This window comes from Cyprinus carpio, chromosome A13, assembly GCF_018340385.1.
Source record: "Cyprinus carpio isolate SPL01 chromosome A13, ASM1834038v1, whole genome shotgun sequence".
NCBI classification, from domain to species: Eukaryota; Metazoa; Chordata; class Actinopteri; order Cypriniformes; family Cyprinidae; genus Cyprinus; species Cyprinus carpio.
Genome location: NC_056584.1, coordinates 2,455,361 through 2,476,212, shown reverse-complemented (window position 1 = coordinate 2,476,212; position 20,852 = coordinate 2,455,361). Strand labels below are relative to the sequence as shown.

Sequence of the window (20,852 nt, the reverse complement as noted above, 5' to 3'; positions counted from 1 at the left end):
TAACCATCAAGTTAAAAATCAGCCTAGTATTTGATTTGGTACAATTCATTCATATCGAACATTAAGCAAGCTTACCTGTACGCTTGTGTCTAGAAATGAGCTGTGTCCGGTGCAGTACGTTGGGTATACCACCCGTTGATCGATGGATTTTCAATCATATTTCCCGGTCAACTATATTTCGATGCATTTTCAATCATATTTCCCGGTCAACTATATTTCGATGCATTTTCAATCATATTTCCCGGTCAACTATATTTCAATGACTTTTCAACAACCGCGTCGTTTCTCTGTCCACTATAAATCAATGACTTTTCAACACATTCAGGGATCACCCGGTAACCAAATATCAATGCTTAATCAATCATAAAGATAACTATAGATCAATGTTGTTCCAATATTGTTGCCATCAACATTAATAACATCAGGTTTTCATCGATATGGTAATGGTGATTCAACATTTATTTTGCATTGAAATTTCAATATCAACCATAATGATGATTCAGATGGAAAAAAACAATGTTTATTCAATGTTGGCTTGCTGTCTGGTTTAAGAACAATCAAACCAGGATAGATGAAAAATGATTAGTCCACAGACACCAGTTTATCTCACTTAACACACAAAAAGCACACCGAACTGAAATCAATGCAATGCTGCGCTTCATCCTAACCTTACACAAAGAATGCAGCACATTATAAACTGTTGCGAAGTTATGTATATTAATATTCCAGTAGTTACTGAGCTACAGGGAGCGTGAACTAAAATTCTCAGTTCCACGCGCGTGCCCGGGAAACTCATGTATATTCATGTTTGCTCCGCCCACTGAACCGAGAGTCACACAACACCGTGACTGCAGTCTCTCCGTTCATTGGCTGTGGAAGCGGAAGTGACTCGCAGGAACCTTCCTAACCAATCTCCACACAAACATAAAAGCTCGCTACACGGAAAACAGGTAAGATAACGTTTACTTCACAAACTAGATCTAGCTGTTTTTAGTCAGATGACGGCGTGTCATTACTCCCAACCTGCTCTTGATAAACATACGCTTCATTTAAGCGGTTTGTTTGTCAGTCTAGTGTGTTAGCTGCTCGGTTTAGGCCGTGGATGAGCGACTGTGGCGCTGATAATGCTGCTCAGTGAACAGCTGTTTCATTCGGACAGGTGTTAAACAGTGTCAGGATGGAGCTGGCGCACAGTCTGCTGCTCAATGAGGAGGCTCTGGCTCACATCACTGAAGCCAAGAGAGCCGTCTTCATCTTCGAGTGGCTCCGGTTCCTGGACAAAGTGCTCATAGCTGCCAACAAGGTAAAACCTGTCTATGAGAATAAACTAGTGTCGCAAATCATGGCCTCGGTCTGATCTGCGCCGCGTGCTCGTGCGCAGGTGGATGTGAAGGAGAAGCAGAAGAAGCTGGTGGAGCAGCTGACGGGGTTGATCAGCAGCTCCCCCGGGCCCCCCACCAGGAAACTGCTGGCCAAGAACCTGGCGGTGCTCTACAGCATCGGAGACACCTTCACCGTCTTCCAGACGCTCGACAAGTGCAACGACATCATCAAGAGCAAAGACGACACCGCCGCGTATTTACCCACTAAACTGTGAGTGTGCGCGCGCACGCATGCGTGCCGTCATTCCCACGAGTGTTTAAATGACGTTTAAGATCCCATTCAAATAGAGCCATCTGTTGGCCAGAAAAATAATATTCATATGTTATGCCTTAGTGTAACCACTAGAGTACTGCATAGCTCTATATACAGTAGTCAACATTTGAAGTGGATCAAAAAAGTTAAGACAAGAACACGTTTTGGTTTTGAAAGGTTTTGATCCACTTCAAATGTTGACTGGTGTATTTGTATATATGGGTCAAAGATGTTAAGATGTCCACATCAAAAGAAATGTACAAAAGTGATTTTGTGTCCATAGAAAGCACATCAAATGTAAGTAAAATGTCTACTTTTAAGGTTTCAAATAAGTTTTTGGAGGATAAAATGCCAAATTTGGTTGAAATAATGTTACATTGTCATTCAGTGTAACAATATTTGTGCAAAAATTCAAACAACATGCTTATTCTGACGTGTACATATTAAAACATCTGAAAGAATAATGGAGCATACTAAATTTTATTGTGTTTTAAATTAGTAAAAAATTCTTACTGACAAATGGGCAAAACCTGGGATATTGGCAAATGTTAAAAATGTAGAATTACAACTCATTAGTATTTGAGGTGAAAGTAATTAGTCTTTTTTAATGTCATAAATTGATTTTTGTTGTAAATATGCCTGACGAGATTGTTACACTGAATGACATTTTACTGGGTGTCTTCTGTGAATCAGGGGAAAATGTATGATATTTATTTTTTGCTCAGAAAAAAAAAAAAAAATGCAATTAAATAAAACAGAAAAACTTTTTGCATTTTTTTGGGGGGGGGAAAAACTACAACAGTTTAAAGTTGTTCAATGATTTTTTTTTTTTATATGCTTAAACACTTTTTCGTCTTTGACCCGTGTATAGACAGGGCTGTGTTTGTAGTTGTTCAAGGAGTTTTTTCTGTTGTCTGTCATCATTGGCAGAGCTGAAGTGTGTTCTGGAGCATCAGATGTGTGTGTTCTGTGTGTTCTCAGCGCTGCGGTGGCGTGTGTCGGGGCGTTTTATGAGAGGATGGGCCGAATGCTGGGCAGCTCTTTTCCTGAAACCATCAATAACCTCCTGAAAGCTCTGAAGAGCGCAGAGGTACAGCAGTGCTCAGCCTTGTGCACACAGATCCAGTGCAGGTGGTTTCTCACGCTGTCGTGTGTGTGTCTCAGTCTCAGGGTCGAGGGGAGATCCTGCTCAGTCTGCAGAAAGTCCTCGGGGGCCTGGGCGGCGCCGCGGCCTCCTGTCACAGAGACATCTACAAGAACGCCCGCTCGATGCTGACGGACCGATCAATGGCAGTCCGCTGCGCCGTCGCAAAGGTGAGACCGTCTTACACCGTCTGATCTGAACAGCACCTCCAGTGGACATAGTCAATATTGATACACACGACACAATACGTTTTTATATCCGTTTATTTGTTAATAAATATAATAAGGTTGATTTGTTGAACATTGCTGTAGTTTTTATTTTGCTGCTCTTTTCTAAAAGCAATAAGTCACAAGACGCTGCATAATAACTGAAAATACACTATCAGTAAGATTTTTTTTTTTTTTTTTCTTTTGTGGAAGAAATTATTTTTATTTCAAATAAATGTTGTTCTTTTGAACTTTCTATTCATCTGTGAATCACGAGAAATAAAATGCATCACTTTTTCCACAAAAATATTGTGCAGCACAACATTGATAATAATCAGAAATGTTTCTTGAGCAGCAAATCACATATTAGAATAATTTCTGAAGGATGATCATGTGACACTGAAGACTGGAGTAATGATGCTGAAAATACAGAGAAATAAAATACAGTTTAACAGAGATTCACATAGAAAACAGTTATTTTAAAATTAAATAATATTTCACATTTTTACTGTACTTTTGATCAGTTAAATGCAGCCTTGAGCAGAAGAGACTTCTAAAAAAAACATTAAATAAACATCTCCCTGCCTCTAAACGTGTGATGGTAGTGTGTGCACTGATCTTGTGAGTGGATGTTTAGTAGAGCTCACTGTGAAGTGGTCATGTGATGATGTGATTGTTCTGTGATTGGCCAGTGTTTGTTAGAGCTGCAGAACGAGGCCGTGTTCATCTGGACCACTGAACTGGAGAATGTGGCCACGCTGTGTTTTAAAGCTCTTGAAGGCTCTACGTACAGTGTGCGTGTGGCTGTATCCACACTGCTGGGAACCGCCATGGCCACAGCGCTCATGCCCAAACAGGCCACAGGTCAGTTCGCAGATTTGTGTGCAAATGAAGTATTTTCATCAGTTGTACTGTTCTCACAGTCTGCAGTGCACAGTATGGTTATTTCTGTGAGAGGTGTAAGTGGAGTTTTGCATGTGGCGCAAAACTGTATCCCATAATTTAACACCATATCTCATTATTTGATCCAGTGGATGGAAATAGGATTAAAAAAAAAGTGGATTAAAAACGATTACATTATTATTTATGAGATGCCACTTGCTAAACTAAACATGCAGAACTCTCAGTGTTGCATACTTTATCTAAATGTGTGTTGATGCACATTGCATATTTCTTACATACTGTTTTAAAAAAAAAAGTAGGCATGTATGTAATTACTGTAAATGTGTTTTGGATTTTTTTAAGTTTTAAATGAGCGCTCATATGTATTTATCTGAGCTGTTCTCTGTCTACTGAGTTCTAACTATGCTCCGTGACGTGCGCTCGTTTGGAGTGATTTGTGACTGATATCAGTGAGGTGTGTGTCTGAGCTGTTCTCTGTCTGCTGCGTGTCAGTCATGCGTCAGAACGTGAAGCGGGCGACTCTAGAGGAGGTTCTGGAGCTGATGGCCACGGGCTTCCTGCGAGGAGGCTCTGGCTTCCTGAAGAGCGGAGGAGAGATGCTGAAGGGAGCGTCAGTTAGCCGAGAGGTGCGAGTCGGCGTCACTCAGGTGAGACTGAAACAATCACTCCCACCTCTGAAGCGCTAACAGAGTTTGATTATGAAGGTGTTTCAGTCGAGATGATGTTGAGTGTTTGTGTCTCCACACAGGCGTATGTTGTGTTTGTCACCACTCTGGGCGGTCAGTGGCTGGAGCGTAATTTCGCAGTGTTTCTGTCTCACCTGCTGGAGCTGGTGGCTCATCCGCGGGCCACGCAGACTCACGTGGAGGCGGTGTATTCACGCCGCTGCGTGTCCTTCGCCTTGCGGGCGTCACTGGGCGGCCTGCTGGGCGAGAAAGCTCAAATAGCTGCTGCGAAGGAAATCTGCCTGGCCATCAGCAAACAAATGAGAGCCGTGGGTAAGACACAGATCACACAGCACACACTCTTCCCTCTGTCTGAAATCACAGCGGTGCTCAGCTGGATTTGAGCTACGATGTCATTGTCCGATTAAGATCTAGATTCAGGTTCTTTTTGTGCTAAAACACTTTCACTTTCTTCTTGGATACATTGTTCAAACACAATTTGAAGGACAGTTGAAGACCACAGTTAATCTCTGATCAAGTGTGGATTCGTGTAGGCCTCGGGTGTTTGTTGAGTGATTGAATAGCTGTGACGAGGCCTACATACTCTTGAGTTTTAGATAATGGCTTAAATCCCATTTAATAACAGCATGCTGCTTTCTCAAGGCAGTGTTCGTGCGCTGGTCACATTCACTCCTGACCTCCTGACCGTGTGTCCTCCCCCTCTCTCTCTCTCTCTCTCTCTCTCTCTCTCTCTCTCTCTCTCTCTCTCTCTCTCTCTCTCTCTCTCTCTCTCTCTCTCTCTCTCTCTCTCACAGAGGCTGTAGTGAATGACCCCAGCAGTGAGGGCCGGGCCGGGGCTGCAGACGTGTCGGCCAGTCAGCATGTGATGGTGTGTGCTCTCAAAGAGCTGGGCAGTTTGGTCCGGAGTCTGAGCGCTACAGCTTCCCCTCTGATCCAGGAAACTTCTGTCGGTAGGAAACTGCACATAAGCACACTGTGTTGCAGTTTGGTACAAATAAAATGGAGTGTCAGTCTTGCCCAAGTTGGACAGAATTCAAAATCAAAAGTCTTTGTATGTTTAAAAATCATTACCATCAGTGCTCAAGTGAACTATCACCCACAACTGAACTGTGAACACCAACAAAGGACCATGTGTCTCTCAAAACCAGACATGTATGTCCACGTATAACCATGAAACTTAGACAAAAAACACACAAACCATATACAAGCACCTGGAACTGCAGAGTCTCACTTGACTGTAATGTATGCATACAAATGTAAATATAATATGCAGGCTAAACATTACTTTAAATATACATAGTTATTTGTTATCTGATACATAGTACTCTGATAGTTACACAGTAGAAATATCGCCCCTTTGCATAGCTTCACAGTAATTAACCACATTTTCTTAGTAGCTTGTAATGCAGCTTTTTTTTCAGAAGGGTTTAAAATGAAATATTCACTTGAAATTTTACCCTTATTTGAAGGGGTAGATCACCCAAAAATGAAGATCCTGCCATCATATCATTCCAAACCCATGAGAATTTGATTAATTTTCACGATATTATTAATGAAACCTGAGAGATTGCCTTCGCTCCTTTGAAATCCATTCCACCTAACATTTGAGACTTCAAAAATCAATCTGAATCAAGCAGTTTAATCCAAAGCTCTCTTCATTAAAAATACCTTTTGTGTTTCAGAAGTCTTTGTACCAGTGTGTGGGTGGGTAAATAGTGAAAGGATTGTCATTTATCACTTTAATTCATCCATGCCTGCAGCTTTGGCCCTGTGCACAGACCAGCAGGCCAGCTCTCACTGTCTGGACGTCTTGTGCTTGCGTTGGCAGGTTTTTTAGAGACGGTCACATCAGTGCTGCTGCACCCGAGCATGGCTGCGCGTCTGGCTGCGGCCTGGTGTCTGCGCTGCGTCGCTGTGGCTCTGCCGCACCAGCTCACGCCTCTCCTGGAGCGCTGCGCCGAGTGCATCAACAACCTGAAGAACTCGCCCGAGGCTGTGAGCGGATACAGCTTCGCCATGGCGGCTCTGCTGGGGGGAGTGCATCAGTGTCCTCTGGGCATCCCACACTCCAAGGGCAAGGTCAGACTGAGTCACGCTGAACGCTTGCAAGTGAAGGACGCAGTAAAAACATGTCATCTAGACTATATCAAGGGCTGCACTAGACACCGAATCAGTATCACATTATGGCTTGTGATTAAATTGCAGAGGTTGTGATCTGATTGAACGCAGCCCAGCCCAGATGAACGCAAGTTTAAACCGCATCTCTCAAATATGAAGAGGTCTGCTAATTATAATGAAGGTCTTTTACACACAGAAGTCTGAGAGGAATCATGTTTGAATGTTTACCCTGGTGCGTCGCCTCATAGACCTCCATACCAAATGCATTACTGTTAGTGTGACTTACATTCATATTTACAAATTGATGGACAAGTCAAAATAATGACACCATAAAAAGACGGCATGAAACTTTCCTTTAAAGGTGCAGTATGCTGAAAATACCATCAACAAAGCTAATATAGCTCAAATGTCTTTCAGAATCTCTTGAAAGCTACTATTGCAGACTCCTGAAGAGCAGCACCTGTGGTGTAACAGCTTGAATGTCTTTCAGATGGTGGTGAGTATCGCTGAAGATCTGCTGCGCTCTGCAGCCCAGAACAGCCGTCTGTCTCTCCAGCGGACTCAAGCCGGCTGGCTGCTGCTAGGAGCCCTCATGACCTTAGGTGAGTCCACAAGCACATGACCTCTCAGACTCAGGCCAGAAACACGGCAGTGAACTGACCCCCTCTGATGTTCGTCCTCTCAGGACCGTCTTTAGTGCGCTATCACCTGCCGAAGATGCTGCTGCTGTGGCGTAACGTGTTCCCTCGCTCTCAGAAGGAGCTGGAGGCTGAGAAGGCCAGAGGAGACTCCTTCAGCTGGCAGGTGATGCTGGAGGGTCGCGCCGGCGCTCTGTGCGGTAAAACATCTGAATTCATCCCTCCGTCACGCTCTCTGCTCTATTATTCAATATGCATTGTGAAAAGCTCATATCGGTTGTTCCTCGCAGCCATGCGCAGTTTTGTGACGGAGGACGTGATCCGCAGGCTGATGACGCCCATCGACAGCCCCATGACCACCATCTATCACTCAATGACAAACATTCACCATATATATGCAACACCTTCACTTTAAATAATCACTGTTTCTGTTTAAATGATTGGGCCTGAGAAGTGCTCGGTGTATGATATCATTCTGTTTTCGTCAGGTGACTCAAACTAAAAAAGCAACTGATCTGAGTTATTTACAGTGATGTCAGCTGTAATTTGGCTTGTCACACCCATTTAATTATGAAGCTTATCCAAAACATCTGTGTTTGTAGTCATTTGATGAAATATTTGCGCATGTTATGAAACCAGTGAACTGTTCGTTACTTGTACTGAACCTTGGACACAGTGTTTATTATCAGTTTAAAACTGGTCTGTTTTACTGTATCACTGAGTTTTTGGTTTTTAAGAGACTTATAACACAATGTTATTAATTAACACAATTCTGACTTTATTTCTTGCAGTTCCAAGAAATGTTGCACAGTTCAGACTTTTCTCTGACCAGGCCCAGATACAACAATACAAAAAAAAAAAAAAAAACTTTTTAGATTTGTTGAGTCTTTATACAATAATATAAACCTACATCTTTATAGAAGAAAGATCTCATGTTCTGCTGTTAGGTGGTTTTTGTCTTTCCACACAGTTCTGATGAAATGTTTTCCAGAGGTCTGTCTTTCGTGTAGTGAAGTGTTATTTTGGTGTGCAGTGTTCCTGCAGTGATCAAGGTTCATGGAGCTCATCTGAAGGCCAGCGCTGCCATGGTGCGACTGCGTCTCTACGACATCCTGGCCCTGCTGCCGCCCAAGACATACGAAGGCAAGTCCTTCACAAACACTTCACTGCTGCTGTCAGCGCTGATGACTTGAGCGCTGATCATGAGTTCTGATTTTCTGACGCTCGACAGGCAGTTTTAACGCTCTTCTGAGGGAGCTGGTGGCAGAGTTCACGCTCACAGATAACTCGGCCAACACCACCACATCTCTGCTGCGCTCGCTCTGTCATTACGACGACAGCGTGCTGATGGGCTCGTGGCTTCAGGAGACCGATCATAAGTCCATTGAAGATCAGGTAATTACTTTAAAGATATGCAGAAAAGGTCTTTTGATGGTTGAATGACAGCTGTGCATTTTATATTATGCATTATAAAAAGCCTCTGTGTAATTCTCTGCAGTTTTCCTTCCTAGTGCACAGGATTTAAGCATGACTTCAGCATAATTAAGCCTGACATTATTGAAAACGTCCACACTAGGGATGCACGATATTAGATTTTCGCCGATATTTTTCTAAAAGTTTTGTCTGATAGTTGATGCCGATATATATTCTCTCTCTAAAAGTCTCTCCTGTGCAAAAATTATTGTTAACTTTGGTTAGTTTTGAGTTCTTTTTCGAGTGTATCCTAAATGAAAAAAATAAAAATAAATAAAATAAAAAAAAAACAAATTAAGCTTATAGCCACTTAAGCTTATAGCTTCCTACAAATAAAACAAAAAAAACAATCTTAATGTTATTTGTGTACATAAAATTCATCAGGCAACAAGTCAACAGCGTCCCCTAAATAAACAATAGACTTTTACTGATAACGGTCTGATAATGTCGTGCATCCCTTTCACTGATGTGTTTGTGTGGCGCAGCTGCAGCCCAACAGTGCGTCAGGCAGCGGCGCTCTCGAACACGACCCGTCCTCCATTTACCTGCGCATCCCTGCAGTGGAGGCCGTGCCCGGACCGCTGCCGCTCGGGGTGTCTGTGATCGACGCCTCTGTCGCTCTGTTTGGAGTCGTCTTTCCTCACGTCTCTTTCAAACACAGGTACTTTCAGTCAGCATTGTGTTGGAGTTATTCTTTCTGTATTTGATGTTTTTTGAGGTCACAGATGATAGTGAGATTTTGTCAGTCCAAAGTCCATCTGTACTTAAAAAAAAAAAAATCAAATACACTACTTTATTATTTAATTTCTTGTTTGTCTCTTCCAGGTTGCAGATGCTGGATCACTTTGCTGAATGCATTAAGCAAGCTAAAGGAGTCCGTCAGCAGGCCGTGCAGCTGAACATATTCACCGCGGTGCTGAGCGCTCTCAAGGTGTCATGTCCTGACTGGAGTATTGTGTAGTTCATCACCCTATAGTAGGATATTGCTAATGTTGATTGTTGGCTTCTGTGTGTGTACAGGGTCTGGCTGAGAACAAGAGCAGTCTGGGCCCAGAGGAGGTGCGTAAATCAGCTCTAGCGCTGGTGATGGGCGCGCTGGACAACCCCAACCCCATCCTGCGCTGCGCTGCAGGGGAGGCTCTGGGCAGGATGGCACAAGTCGTGGGAGAAGCGTCTTTCATCGCCAGGATGGCACAGCACAGCTTTGACAAGTATGCAGCGGCGATGGCAGTGTGACCGCTCTGAGCTGAAGCTGAATGCTACTCGTCTTTCCCATCACATTCAAATCATCACATTTAAAAGCATTTCTTGTGTTGTAGACTAGATTGGCTAGAAGCAGAATGCAAACATTCAAAAACCATGAACTGAAAATCAAGCAAAAAAATAAATCAGATCAAAACTGAAATTAAACAAAAAAATAGCAATAAATTAAAACAAAAAATTAGCTCTGAAGGGAAATTAATCAAATAAATTGCAATTATTTACTACATAACTAGTCTAAACAAACCTGCCGGCGCGGGGGAGGGCTCATGGAGTCGCTGTCGGACTGAATATCTGAGAGGCAAAGAGGAAGAGCAGTGCAGAAGACTGATGTGAGGCCTGTTAACTCCTGTGGAGGTCACACCCCGAGGGGTCCGGGAGCCAACAGTGACTCACACTTTCGAAGGGAAAGTTTATAACTGTGTCTTCGAATATGGTATTTTGCGTATGTAACTGGATTGGGTGCTGATGCAAAAACTGTTAAAGATTCTTAGAAATCTAATATGTTGTATAAGTATCAACATATAATATTCACTCTCATTTAGATCAAAATACGAGTTCGTAGATACCAAACATGTTATAGGTGAGGTCATATTAACTAGTGTTTCTACCATAAAGCATGCATACAACAGTATACACAAAACAGTAATGATGCAAACAATAACCTGGGGATATGCATGTTCATTCATAGAAAGGTTTTGCTGTGAATTTAGGAAAGAAGTCTGTGTGTGTGTCTTGTTTCGAAGTGACTTCCTGTTTGGTGAAGTGAATTCCATTGGGCCATAAAGCCAGCCTTATCCTGTAATGTGTCCTGGCTGCCATAGTAACCAGTGGCCTGGGGGGTCGTTCACAGACATGACTGCATCCAGTCCGGTTGCTGGGTGATTTGTTCAGCCGTCACAACTGGTTTTGTCACTTTGTGCAGGACAGAAGCGTGGCAGGGATGTTGCGGGATCTCTGGCTGTTTCCTCATGTGTGAGTTTTTCTGTCCTCCGTCTTCTGTGCAGGCTGAAGTCGGCGCGTGACGTGGTGTCCAGGACAGGTCACTCTCTGGCTTTAGGCTGCCTGCACCGTTATGTGGGTGGCATTGGGTCAGGCCAGCACCTCAAGACCAGTGTTAGCATCCTGCTGGCCCTGGCTCAAGACGCCACGTGTCACGAGGTCCAGGTGAGCTGTGAGACAGCAGCAGGTGTTTGAAGAGAGCTCTGCCGCTGGTGAACTCATATGTGTGATGACTTCCTCTGGTTGTTTCAGACGTGGGCGCTGCACTCTCTGGCTCTCATCGTGGACTCCAGCGGGCCCATGTACCGCGGTTATGTGGAGCCCACCCTGTCTCTGGTGCTGACGCTGCTGCTGACGGTCCCCCCCTCACACACGGAGGTGCATCAGTGTCTGGGTCGATGTCTCGGAGCGCTCATCACCACCGTGGGCCCAGAACTACAGGGTACCAAACAGATACCGACAAAATACAATTATAGCATTTGTGATTGAAACACATCAGGGTTTCCCATCAAGTTCCTAGACAGCGACAGCCCACCAATAATTTCAATGAAATGTGCCATTGTTTTGGTAAAGAATCTGTCAATCAAACTAAAATCAAATCAAAAAAAGGCTTTGATTTCATTTAATAAACCTCTAGTCTGTTGCGCTGCATGTTTCAGAGCAAAGCACACACTTTGTCCACTCGATCAGCTCGTGTTTGATTGATGCATTCACAAAATGAACACTGTATATTATACATAATGTCTGCACATTATGTAAAGAAAAACATTGGGACAGTTAGGAAAAAACGTGTTTTGTTATTAGAATGTGGAATAATATTAGGCCTAATGTGATGAATTGATTAATCAAAGAAATAATCACTGGGTAACCTGTGCATCATTTTGAATCTGTTTTCTTAATTTTTTCCCAATCCCTGGTCGCAACAGATGTGTGTGGAGAAGGGTATTTTATTATTTCTCCTTCTGGATTGTTGATCCTAGGTAACAGCGTCAGCATCTCTACGATCCGCTCGTCGTGTCTGGTGGGCTGCGCCATCATGCAGGATCACTCCGACTCTCTGGTCCAGGCGGCGGCCATCTCCTGCCTGCAGCAGCTGCACATGTTCGCACCGCGACACGTCAACCTGTCCAGCCTGGTGCCCAGCCTCTGTGTAAGGCTTTCTGGGTTGACCCCCGTATGATCATATATAGGCATTATTGTGAATATATGGAGAGCACATGCAGTTAAACAGATTTCCCACCGGTGTGTCTGGCAGTAGGTGATGTGTGTTTGCGTGTGCACAGGTGCATCTGTGCAGCTCTCACCTGCTGTTACGGCGGGCCGCGGTGGCGTGTCTCCGGCAGCTGGCTCAGCGCGAGGCTGCAGAGGTCTGTGAATACGCCATGAGTCTCGCCAGGAGGGCTGGAGACAGCAAAGACAGCATGAGCATCAGTGCGTAACCCACAATGTTTATGCACACACACCGTTTCTCTTCCAATCCTAGAAACTCAACACTGGGCTGTGCAACACATCTCTTTATTTGGTCATTTCATCATTTTCCAGATCTGAACATTACAGAGACGGGTTTGGAAGGTGTTCTGTTTGGAATGCTGGACCGGGAGACGGACAGGAAGCTGTGCTCCGACATTCATGACACGTTAGGTCACATGCTCTCGTCTCTGGCTGTGGGGAAACTTCCTCACTGGCTCAAGCTCTGCAAAGATGTTCTGGCAGCTACTACAGGTAACAACCGGTTTGAGCTGAGATCATAGTGCTTTTTGACTAGAATGAAATAATCCAGCACAACCAGGTCTTGATTGTAAATAATGCATTTTTCTAATGACTTTAAACGATAGCATAGCAAAAACCTATCTCAACCTAAACCTTTAGACTGGTTTTCACTAAATCAAGCCCACTTTTTCCTAGGAACAGTCAATGTTTTCTTTTCATCCCAGCATCCTGTAACAAACCACTTAAAGAACAATCTGAGCCATGTGACTCGTGCACACAAAACATTAATAATAATGATCATTATCATGGTTGCAGTTGCACTTTATTGCACAGCATGTGCACTTAGAGTCTGTTTACTAAGGGTGAGCGATATGACAATGCTATCTTAATTATGGTTTTAACAATGTGCGAGCTGACATTGAGTACATCACTCGCTTTGCAAAATCAATACTTTTTTTATTTTTTATTTATTGATGAAATGTAAGAATCTGACACAAAAGGTGATGCATTCATCAAGATTATAGAAAATGGGCTTATAAAAAAAAAGTTAATTTCTGTCACTGACCGCTGCACAGAATATGAAAATATTTGGGAGATAGACAGGCATAAATCAGCACAAAAACATGCTAAAGAAAATAAAAAAGACTAAGTAATATAAGATAACTACATAAACTTGGAACATAGGTTAAGGTTAGGTTCAAGGTTAAGGTTTGTGTGTTAGAAACAGTAATCTGCAGGATTTTCTTATTCCAACGTGTGATCCATCTTTGCTTCTGTGGCAGAGGTCGGTGGGACTGTTACATCTGTCGGCAGAAGGAAGGACGAGGAGGAGGACTCTGAGAAGAAGGATGAGATGGATGATGACATCATGTTCACATCACTGGGTCAGGATGACAAGTCCAAGCCGTCCGTGGCGCCTCGCTGGGTCACACGAGTGTTTGCTGCCGACTGTCTGTGCCGTATCATTCATCTGTGTGAGAATGCAGACAAGGCCCACTTTGACCTGGCCGCTGCGCGTGTCGCCAAGACTAAAAACCCTGAAGGTATTGTAGTTGTGGAGGGATGCCATTCATTTTAGTTTAAGGAATTTTATTTTTTGGTTGAACATTGCAATTCACATTTAAAGTATGAATAAAGTATGATTTAGCTGTACTTGACATGAGTCGAAGTGATTTAGGGCATGAATACATTTGTGGTGTCTCCTGCAGGTGACTTCCTGGTGCTGCACTTGTGTGATCTGGTTCGCATGGCCTTCATGGCTGCCACAGACCACAGCAACCAGCTGCGCATGGCCGGCCTGCAGGCTCTCGAGGACATCATTAAGAAGTTCGCCGCTGTGCCGGAGCCCGAGTTCCCTGGTCATGTGATACTGGAGCAGTACCAGGCCAATGTCAGTTTCTCAGTGTGCCTAGTGTTGTGAACGTCACTAATTCATTGATTCTGTTTAATCATATGTGTCCCTGGAGCACAGAAGCAGTCTTGAGTCTCTGGGGTATATTTGTAGCAATAGCCAAAAATACACTGTATGGTTCAAAATTATAGATTTTTCTTTTAGTTCAAAAATCATTAGGATATCAAGTAAAGATCATGTTCCATGAAGATATTTTGTACATTTCCTACCGTAAATATATCAAAATGTAATTTTGATTAGTGATATGCATTGCTAAGGACTTCATTTGGACAACTTCATTTTCAATATTTAGATTTTTTGCACCCTCAGATTCCAGATTTTCAAATAGTTGTATCTCAGACAAATATTGTCACATACTTTTAATTAACATTTTATATATATATATTGACCCTTATGACTGGTTTTGTGGTCCAGGGTCACGAGACATGTTAATGCTCCTGCAGTCACTCTTGTGTTAGAAACCACATTAAGACACAAACATACTTTGAATTAAGATTTTGATTAAGCAGTATTTGTTGCTCACTTAATGTTTCATAAAAAGTTAAATACAGCTGATTTTTATTTGGTAAACATTTCTCCTTTTGAGGAGATTCCCTTTTGATAAATTTGATGCTATTTCATTGTCTTACATTGTATACACATTTTAAAGTTGCCATTAAAAGAAGTATTGACAGATTCTTGCATTGCATTCTTGCACTCCAAAAGTGTAGACAAATGAATGTAAGAGACTGGAGAAGTGCTGCATACGTCATCAGAGAGAAGTCTGTTGTTTTCACTGGACCGTCCTGTTATGACATTTTGATTTTTAAAAAGTGACAGCTGCATGGATGAATGTTCACAATAAGATCTAGAACATGCATTTAGAAAATAGATGGGGTGAATTGTCTTTTCATGCTGACATTAATGAATCCCTGTAATGTTCTTAAACCACAGGTTGGTGCTGCACTCCGACCAGCCTTTTCCCCAGATACACCTTCAGACATCACTGCCAAAGCCTGCCAGGTACACGCTAAACCCAGCTTTAGACTCCTCCACAGCCTAGCCTTGATACAGCTGGGCAAAATTCAACCCTACACTCTCAGAAAAAAAAAAAGGTGTGAAGTTGTCACTGGGGCGGTACCCTAAGGTTTCTAGGTGCTTGCCTAATTAACCCCTACATGGTACATATTAATACCTAATATTAGAACCTTTCGAAAGGATACCACCCCAGTGACTGGTCAATTTTGATTGATTCCATAACATGTCTTCTTTCTGACTAGTGGAAGTGTATTTTATTGTACTTCATTCTTTTTTTCTCTGTGTCAGAAATCTCCACTTCAGCAGCACTTATATACACCAAACTTTACAGTTTTCCAGTTTTATTTATTTATTATTAATCTATATTCTGAAGGTTTTTAGAGAGGGATTTCTTCAAATGTCATTTTATTCCTTAAAACATGATGGAAATACTATACGTGTTGTTTTGGCCGCTGACAGTATTTTCTGATTTATGGAGTGATGATGATAGTGCCGAGAATTGTGAACCCGACGTTATCCAGTGATCACATTTGTTCTGGACGTTCATGCAAAAGAGTGCATATTAAATTCGATAATCCCTCAATTACATATTTGAACGTAACAAACATAACTTGTAAAACAGAGCATGTCTTGATGTGCAGTGATTAATCAGCTGCTGAAAGTGTTTCAGAGTTAGTTGTAATTCAGCTGTAGTTTCTATCCCTCTTCTTCAGTGTTTGACACTGGTTCCTCTCATGTATCGGTGTACAGGTGTGCAGTGCATGGATAGGCAGCGGTGTTGTCAGTGACCTCAATGACCTGCGGCGTGTCCACACCCTCTTGGTCTCCTCTCTGGACAAGGTCCAAACCGGCAAGAGCCCGTCCAGCCAGCTGTACAGTGAGAGCGCCACTACTATGGAGAAGCCCTCTGTGCTGAAGGCATGGGCCGAGGTGAGTTAAACACTTACAGCGGTTCCCCTTCAGCAGCTAGCTTTACAAAGAACAACGATCCTCCCAACGTTCATTATCAGCATTACTTACAGTCTCTGGTTTCAGGTGTTTGTCGTGGCTATGAACATAAAGAAGGAGTCTCAGTCCAAGCCGGCACGTCCTCCTCCGGGTGAGGATGAGGATGTGGGAGATGGAGACGTTCTTCCTCCAGACAGCCTGATGACGTTAGTTCAGCCGGAGCTGCCGTCTCTCAGCCGTCTGTGGCTGGCGGTGTTGAGAGACTATGCTCTGCTCACTCTGCCGGCTGAGTTCTCCAGTCAGCTGCCGCCTGAAGGTAAAGACAAACCCAGAGGCCCAGGGGCCCCGCAGGCCCCTAAAATGCATGTTTCAAAAGACAAAATGCTGCACTGTTTCTGGTTCTACAGGCTCACAGCTTCAGAACCGAACACATGCCAAGCGATTGCCATACTCCAACAACAACAACTAGATCATAAGCAATGTTTATTTGATGCTGTTTGTAAGGTGGTTGTAAGAATGCATATTTTATCTCCTTCATCTTTTTGAATGATCAGCTGTAGTAGTAACACAAACGTTTCAAAATAAGAGTCCTGGTGTGTTTTGAGCTTAAGATTTAAGACTAAAAATGTTATTTCTGAAGTATTCAGTATTTAGATTTTTATTAATATCAGCAAAATAATGTTTATGGTCTTTCTTTAAACACATGAAACACCTCGGCTCGACCTCTAATTCCTAATTACACTTTACCTTAAGGTGTCCTTGTTACAGTGTGATTATATATTTAAGTACTGAGTAATATTAACTACATGTACTTACTATATGGTTAAGATTAGGGTTACTTGCATGTAATTATGCATAATTTATTATTATAATAGTATCAAGGATACCTTAAAATAAAATGTTACCCAAATTTTGAAACATGAAACCATTTCAGTACATATGTATATATTGAATAAAACATTTTGAGTGTTTTAAAAACTTGCAGTTTTGCTGATGAGAAGTGTTAAGTCCTCATTGAATATGTGCCCCAGCCGGTTTAATCAGTAAAATAATCTGAGTTGCATGGTTTAATTTGAGATTGTTTGTTCTGGATGGACATTAGCTGTTTATTTGAATTGTGCAGGTCTTTAAAGGTTGAGTTGTTGTACTTGCTCAGTGGAAGCCAGTAACAGCAGTTACTTTTAACCATGTGTTCATCAGGAGGGGCTTTCTACACTCCTGAGACCATAGACACAGCGAGGCTTCATTACCGCAGCTCCTGGGCGTCTGTCCTGCACGCGGAGGCCCTGTGGCTCAGCAGCACAGGCTTCGGTTCGGCAGAAGACTCTGCGGAGGGCAAGAGTGCTCCCCTCACTGGATCTGCCCCCTCTGCTCCGGGGAACAACACTGATGACCTCGTCAAAGACAGATTGCACCTTCTTTTGGGTAAATTATCTACGTGACTCATTTGGAGTGTAAGTAAAGGGCTCTAATGTCTCTGGTAACGTTTCAGGCATCAGCATCGAGTTCCTGTGTTTCCCTCGGGCCGAGGAGCCCATCGAGGATGTGATGTCATGTCTGCATGCTCTCTGCACGCTGCTGGACTCACCGAGCGCTCGGACGCACATCGCAGAGGACCAGGTCAGAGCAGTTCATCTTTAACATGCATTTAACTTCTGGCAACAGCGTGTAATTCCCGGTTTGTTTGTGTGTCTGGATGTGGTAGCTGCTGGCTGTGGAGCTGCTCAACGTGCTCCACCGGCTGTTACTGACACGCGACCCACCCTGCGTGCAGCTGCAGGTGACGACAGTCGTGCAGAAAACCATCCGTGCAGCCCAAGAGCATCTGGAGCACGTCAGGAGCAGCAAGAGTAGGTGGTGGTGTATGACTGCCTGAGCTGAGCGTGTGTGTGTGTCACCTTTATTTATATAGCATTAAATAGGAAAATAGTGTGTCAATAATGCAAAATGACAATAATAAACAATTTTCAGTTAAAAAAATGTGTGTGTGTGTTTTGTGTCAGCTGGAGAGGACGGTGGAGATGAGGAGTGTGTTTCAGTGCTGGGGGAAGGAGGAGAAACCGGGAGCTTCTTCCAGGAAAATCTCTGGTGTTTGCTGCGATGGAGCTGCTGGTGTTTATCTTGGTGCGTCACCTGCCTCATCTGAAAGCACAGGACACAGACAGCGCCAGGCAGCCACCTCTGCACCTGTCTGACCACAGCAACCGTCTGGTGGCGGCCACGGTCACGGTCCTCGCCGAGCTCCTGTGTGCTTCACAGTGCCACACCTTTAATCATCACATCTCCACAGTTTGAATCAGTTTGTCTTGTGTTATTGTAAAACAGTATTAATCAACCAGCCCCATTTCACAAAAAAAAAACAATTACACTAAAAGATACAATTACACTAAAAGAGGGTTTGAATGTGGATACCGCACTGGTGTGAAAAACTACCTCAGACACATTTGAAAACATCCAAAGCCAGTACCTGAGATGATCCAGTCTTAACTGCTGTATCAACACAATGATTATTTTTTGTTTAAATAAGCATCAAGTAGGTAAATTGAGTACTACAGTCATTTACAAATAATGTACAATTTCAGTAATATAGAAGTAATAAAACAACATTTATTTCTTCAGTAAAGACTTGACAGCAGAAAGACAAGTGAAGCTGAAGCTGGACATTTGTACAATTACACTAAAAGAGCTTCGACTTGATAAAAAAAAACTCTATCAATGAGACGACAGAAGGCACGAAGAGATTGTGTGCGACACAGTCTAATCATGCTGATCGTTTAGAGACCCTAGGATTTCATGTATTATTTATAGGGTTAAATTAAGCGGTTTAACTAAGTATAGTTTTATTTCTTGCTGTAGGAAGCATGACCATCTTGCCCACGGTGCTCTTCCTGATCACTGGTGTGCTGAGAGACACTGCGGTGAAGACGTCAGATAACTCGGTCCCTGCGCCGGTGTCTGCGGCTCTGCAGGCCATCAAAACCATCCTCAGCTCTCCGCTGGCAGCCAAGAGCCAGGCGCAGTGGAGCGCGCTGGTCAGGAGCAGTCTGGCCACCGTCCTCCAGCACTCACAGCCAGGTCAGACCACGCATGTGTCTGTGTTTGGCATCAACGGCTGGCTCGGCTGTTTCTGACTCTCTGTCTCCTGTAGATGCGTGCGGAGCCAGCGTGGATGAAGTCAGTCTGCTGACGGCCATCACACTGTTTCTGCTGTCGGCCAGCAGTGCGCTGGTGGGCATCTCCGTCCTGCAGGAAGGCTGCATTGAGCGTTTCAGACACGGACTCAACTCTGCTGATCCCTGGGTGAGCTATCATGGTGTCTGTTCTCCTCATTTAATCCGTGCAATTAGAATGTGCTACTTCTCCGTGCAAAAGCGCTCTATGAGTTGATGAATGAAGTCTGAGGAGGAAGGATGTTGTGTTGACGAAAGCACTGAGTTAGGTCTTGTTTTTGTGTGTGTTTTGCAGACTCAGGCCCGCTGTTATCAGCTGCTGCTGTCTGTCTTCCAGCACTCGTGTCGCAGTCTCTCCACACCCTACATTCACTCGCTGGCTCCGCTGCTGGTGGAGAAGCTGAAGGCTGTTGAGCACAGTCGACCGTCCACACCTGCTGAGCTGCAGGCCGTACAGGAAGGAGTTAAAGTGTTGGAGAGCCTTGTAGCCATGGGGGAAGAACAGAACCGTAAGTGCTTAGTTGGGCCAATCATTTTGGCAATTAACCCTATGAAGCTCCTGTATCAAATTTGATACTCAAATGTCTAAGTGTTCAACATGATCAAAACTTTGCTGTTAAATCTGTCGCACACAGTCTCCTCTGATTCATAGTTTAGAGTTTTTTTTGGTGATTAAAACACTTTTAGTGTAATTGTACAATTGTCCACTTTCATGTTAAGCTGTTATCCAGCTTCCTTTCCGTAAGCTCTTCTGGTCTGTCTCGAACAGGAGTGCAGTTACTGGCTCTGCTGGTCCCGACCCTCATCTCATACCTGTTGGATGACTCGGCCTTCTCCACGGCCTCCACCTCCTCTAAAGGCCTGCATGAGTTCGCCCTCCAGAACCTGATGCACACTGGTCCTCTGTACCCCGCTGCCTTCAAGACCGTTATCGGGGCGGCACCGGAACTCAAGACCAGACTCGAGGCAGCCATCAGATCCAGACAAGCCAACAGTAAAGCCAAATCTGCCGCGAGACAACAGCAGCCGACTGTACAAGCGGCTCCCACCATCAAACTCAAGACCAGCTTCTTCTAGTCGCTGCACACGCTTGTCTGTCCATCCACACTACTGCTTCAGAGTCATATGGGTGTTCGTTTCTTCCAGTGAATTCAGCCACCCTTATAAAGTGAATAAAGGTTACAGTGACATTAACATAAGCTTTTGGTCAGTTAGAAGCATCTTGTTTGGTTTTTTTTGGGGCACTTTTGAAATGCACCTTAAATGCACCTAAGGTCAAAATGAGGAACTTCCTTTTCAAAGCTCACATAACACAGATGGAAATATTAAAAATTCCCAATACTTATGATATTTTTTTTTTTTTATGTAGATGTGTGGTTCTTTCTTTCTTTTTATAATTATTATTATCTGATTATAAATTAACTCTTTTTTTCAAAAATGATACTTATGATTTTGGTAGCTGATGAGTATTGTTTTAAACTGCTGTTCAAGATTATTCAAAGTGTAAACTGCTTGACTTGTGCTGTGAGTG

General features: G+C 43.4%; 1 protein-coding gene across 1 annotated transcript; it reads left to right on the top strand.

Moving 5' to 3' along the window:
* Window positions 1-960: 960 nt before the first annotated feature.
* Window positions 961-20,653, top strand: LOC109058196 (HEAT repeat-containing protein 5B-like). The gene is given in 37 exon segments (XM_042768389.1): window positions 961-1,303; window positions 1,382-1,593; window positions 2,617-2,725; window positions 2,800-2,949; window positions 3,678-3,849; window positions 4,381-4,535; window positions 4,637-4,886; window positions 5,369-5,524; window positions 6,403-6,653; window positions 7,183-7,294; window positions 7,378-7,530; window positions 7,621-7,682; window positions 7,975-7,979; window positions 8,346-8,473; window positions 8,562-8,725; window positions 9,289-9,464; window positions 9,629-9,734; window positions 9,824-10,014; window positions 11,071-11,230; window positions 11,318-11,507; window positions 12,046-12,215; window positions 12,349-12,496; window positions 12,608-12,787; window positions 13,558-13,818; window positions 13,984-14,165; window positions 15,120-15,188; window positions 15,954-16,133; window positions 16,239-16,467; window positions 17,352-17,576; window positions 17,644-17,771; window positions 17,857-18,001; window positions 18,155-18,214; window positions 18,217-18,399; window positions 18,990-19,226; window positions 19,300-19,451; window positions 19,617-19,830; window positions 20,091-20,653. Coding segments are annotated over 37 exon segments (6,099 nt in total). The 5' UTR covers window positions 961-1,177; the 3' UTR covers window positions 20,399-20,653.
* Window positions 20,654-20,852: the final 199 nt, after the last annotated feature.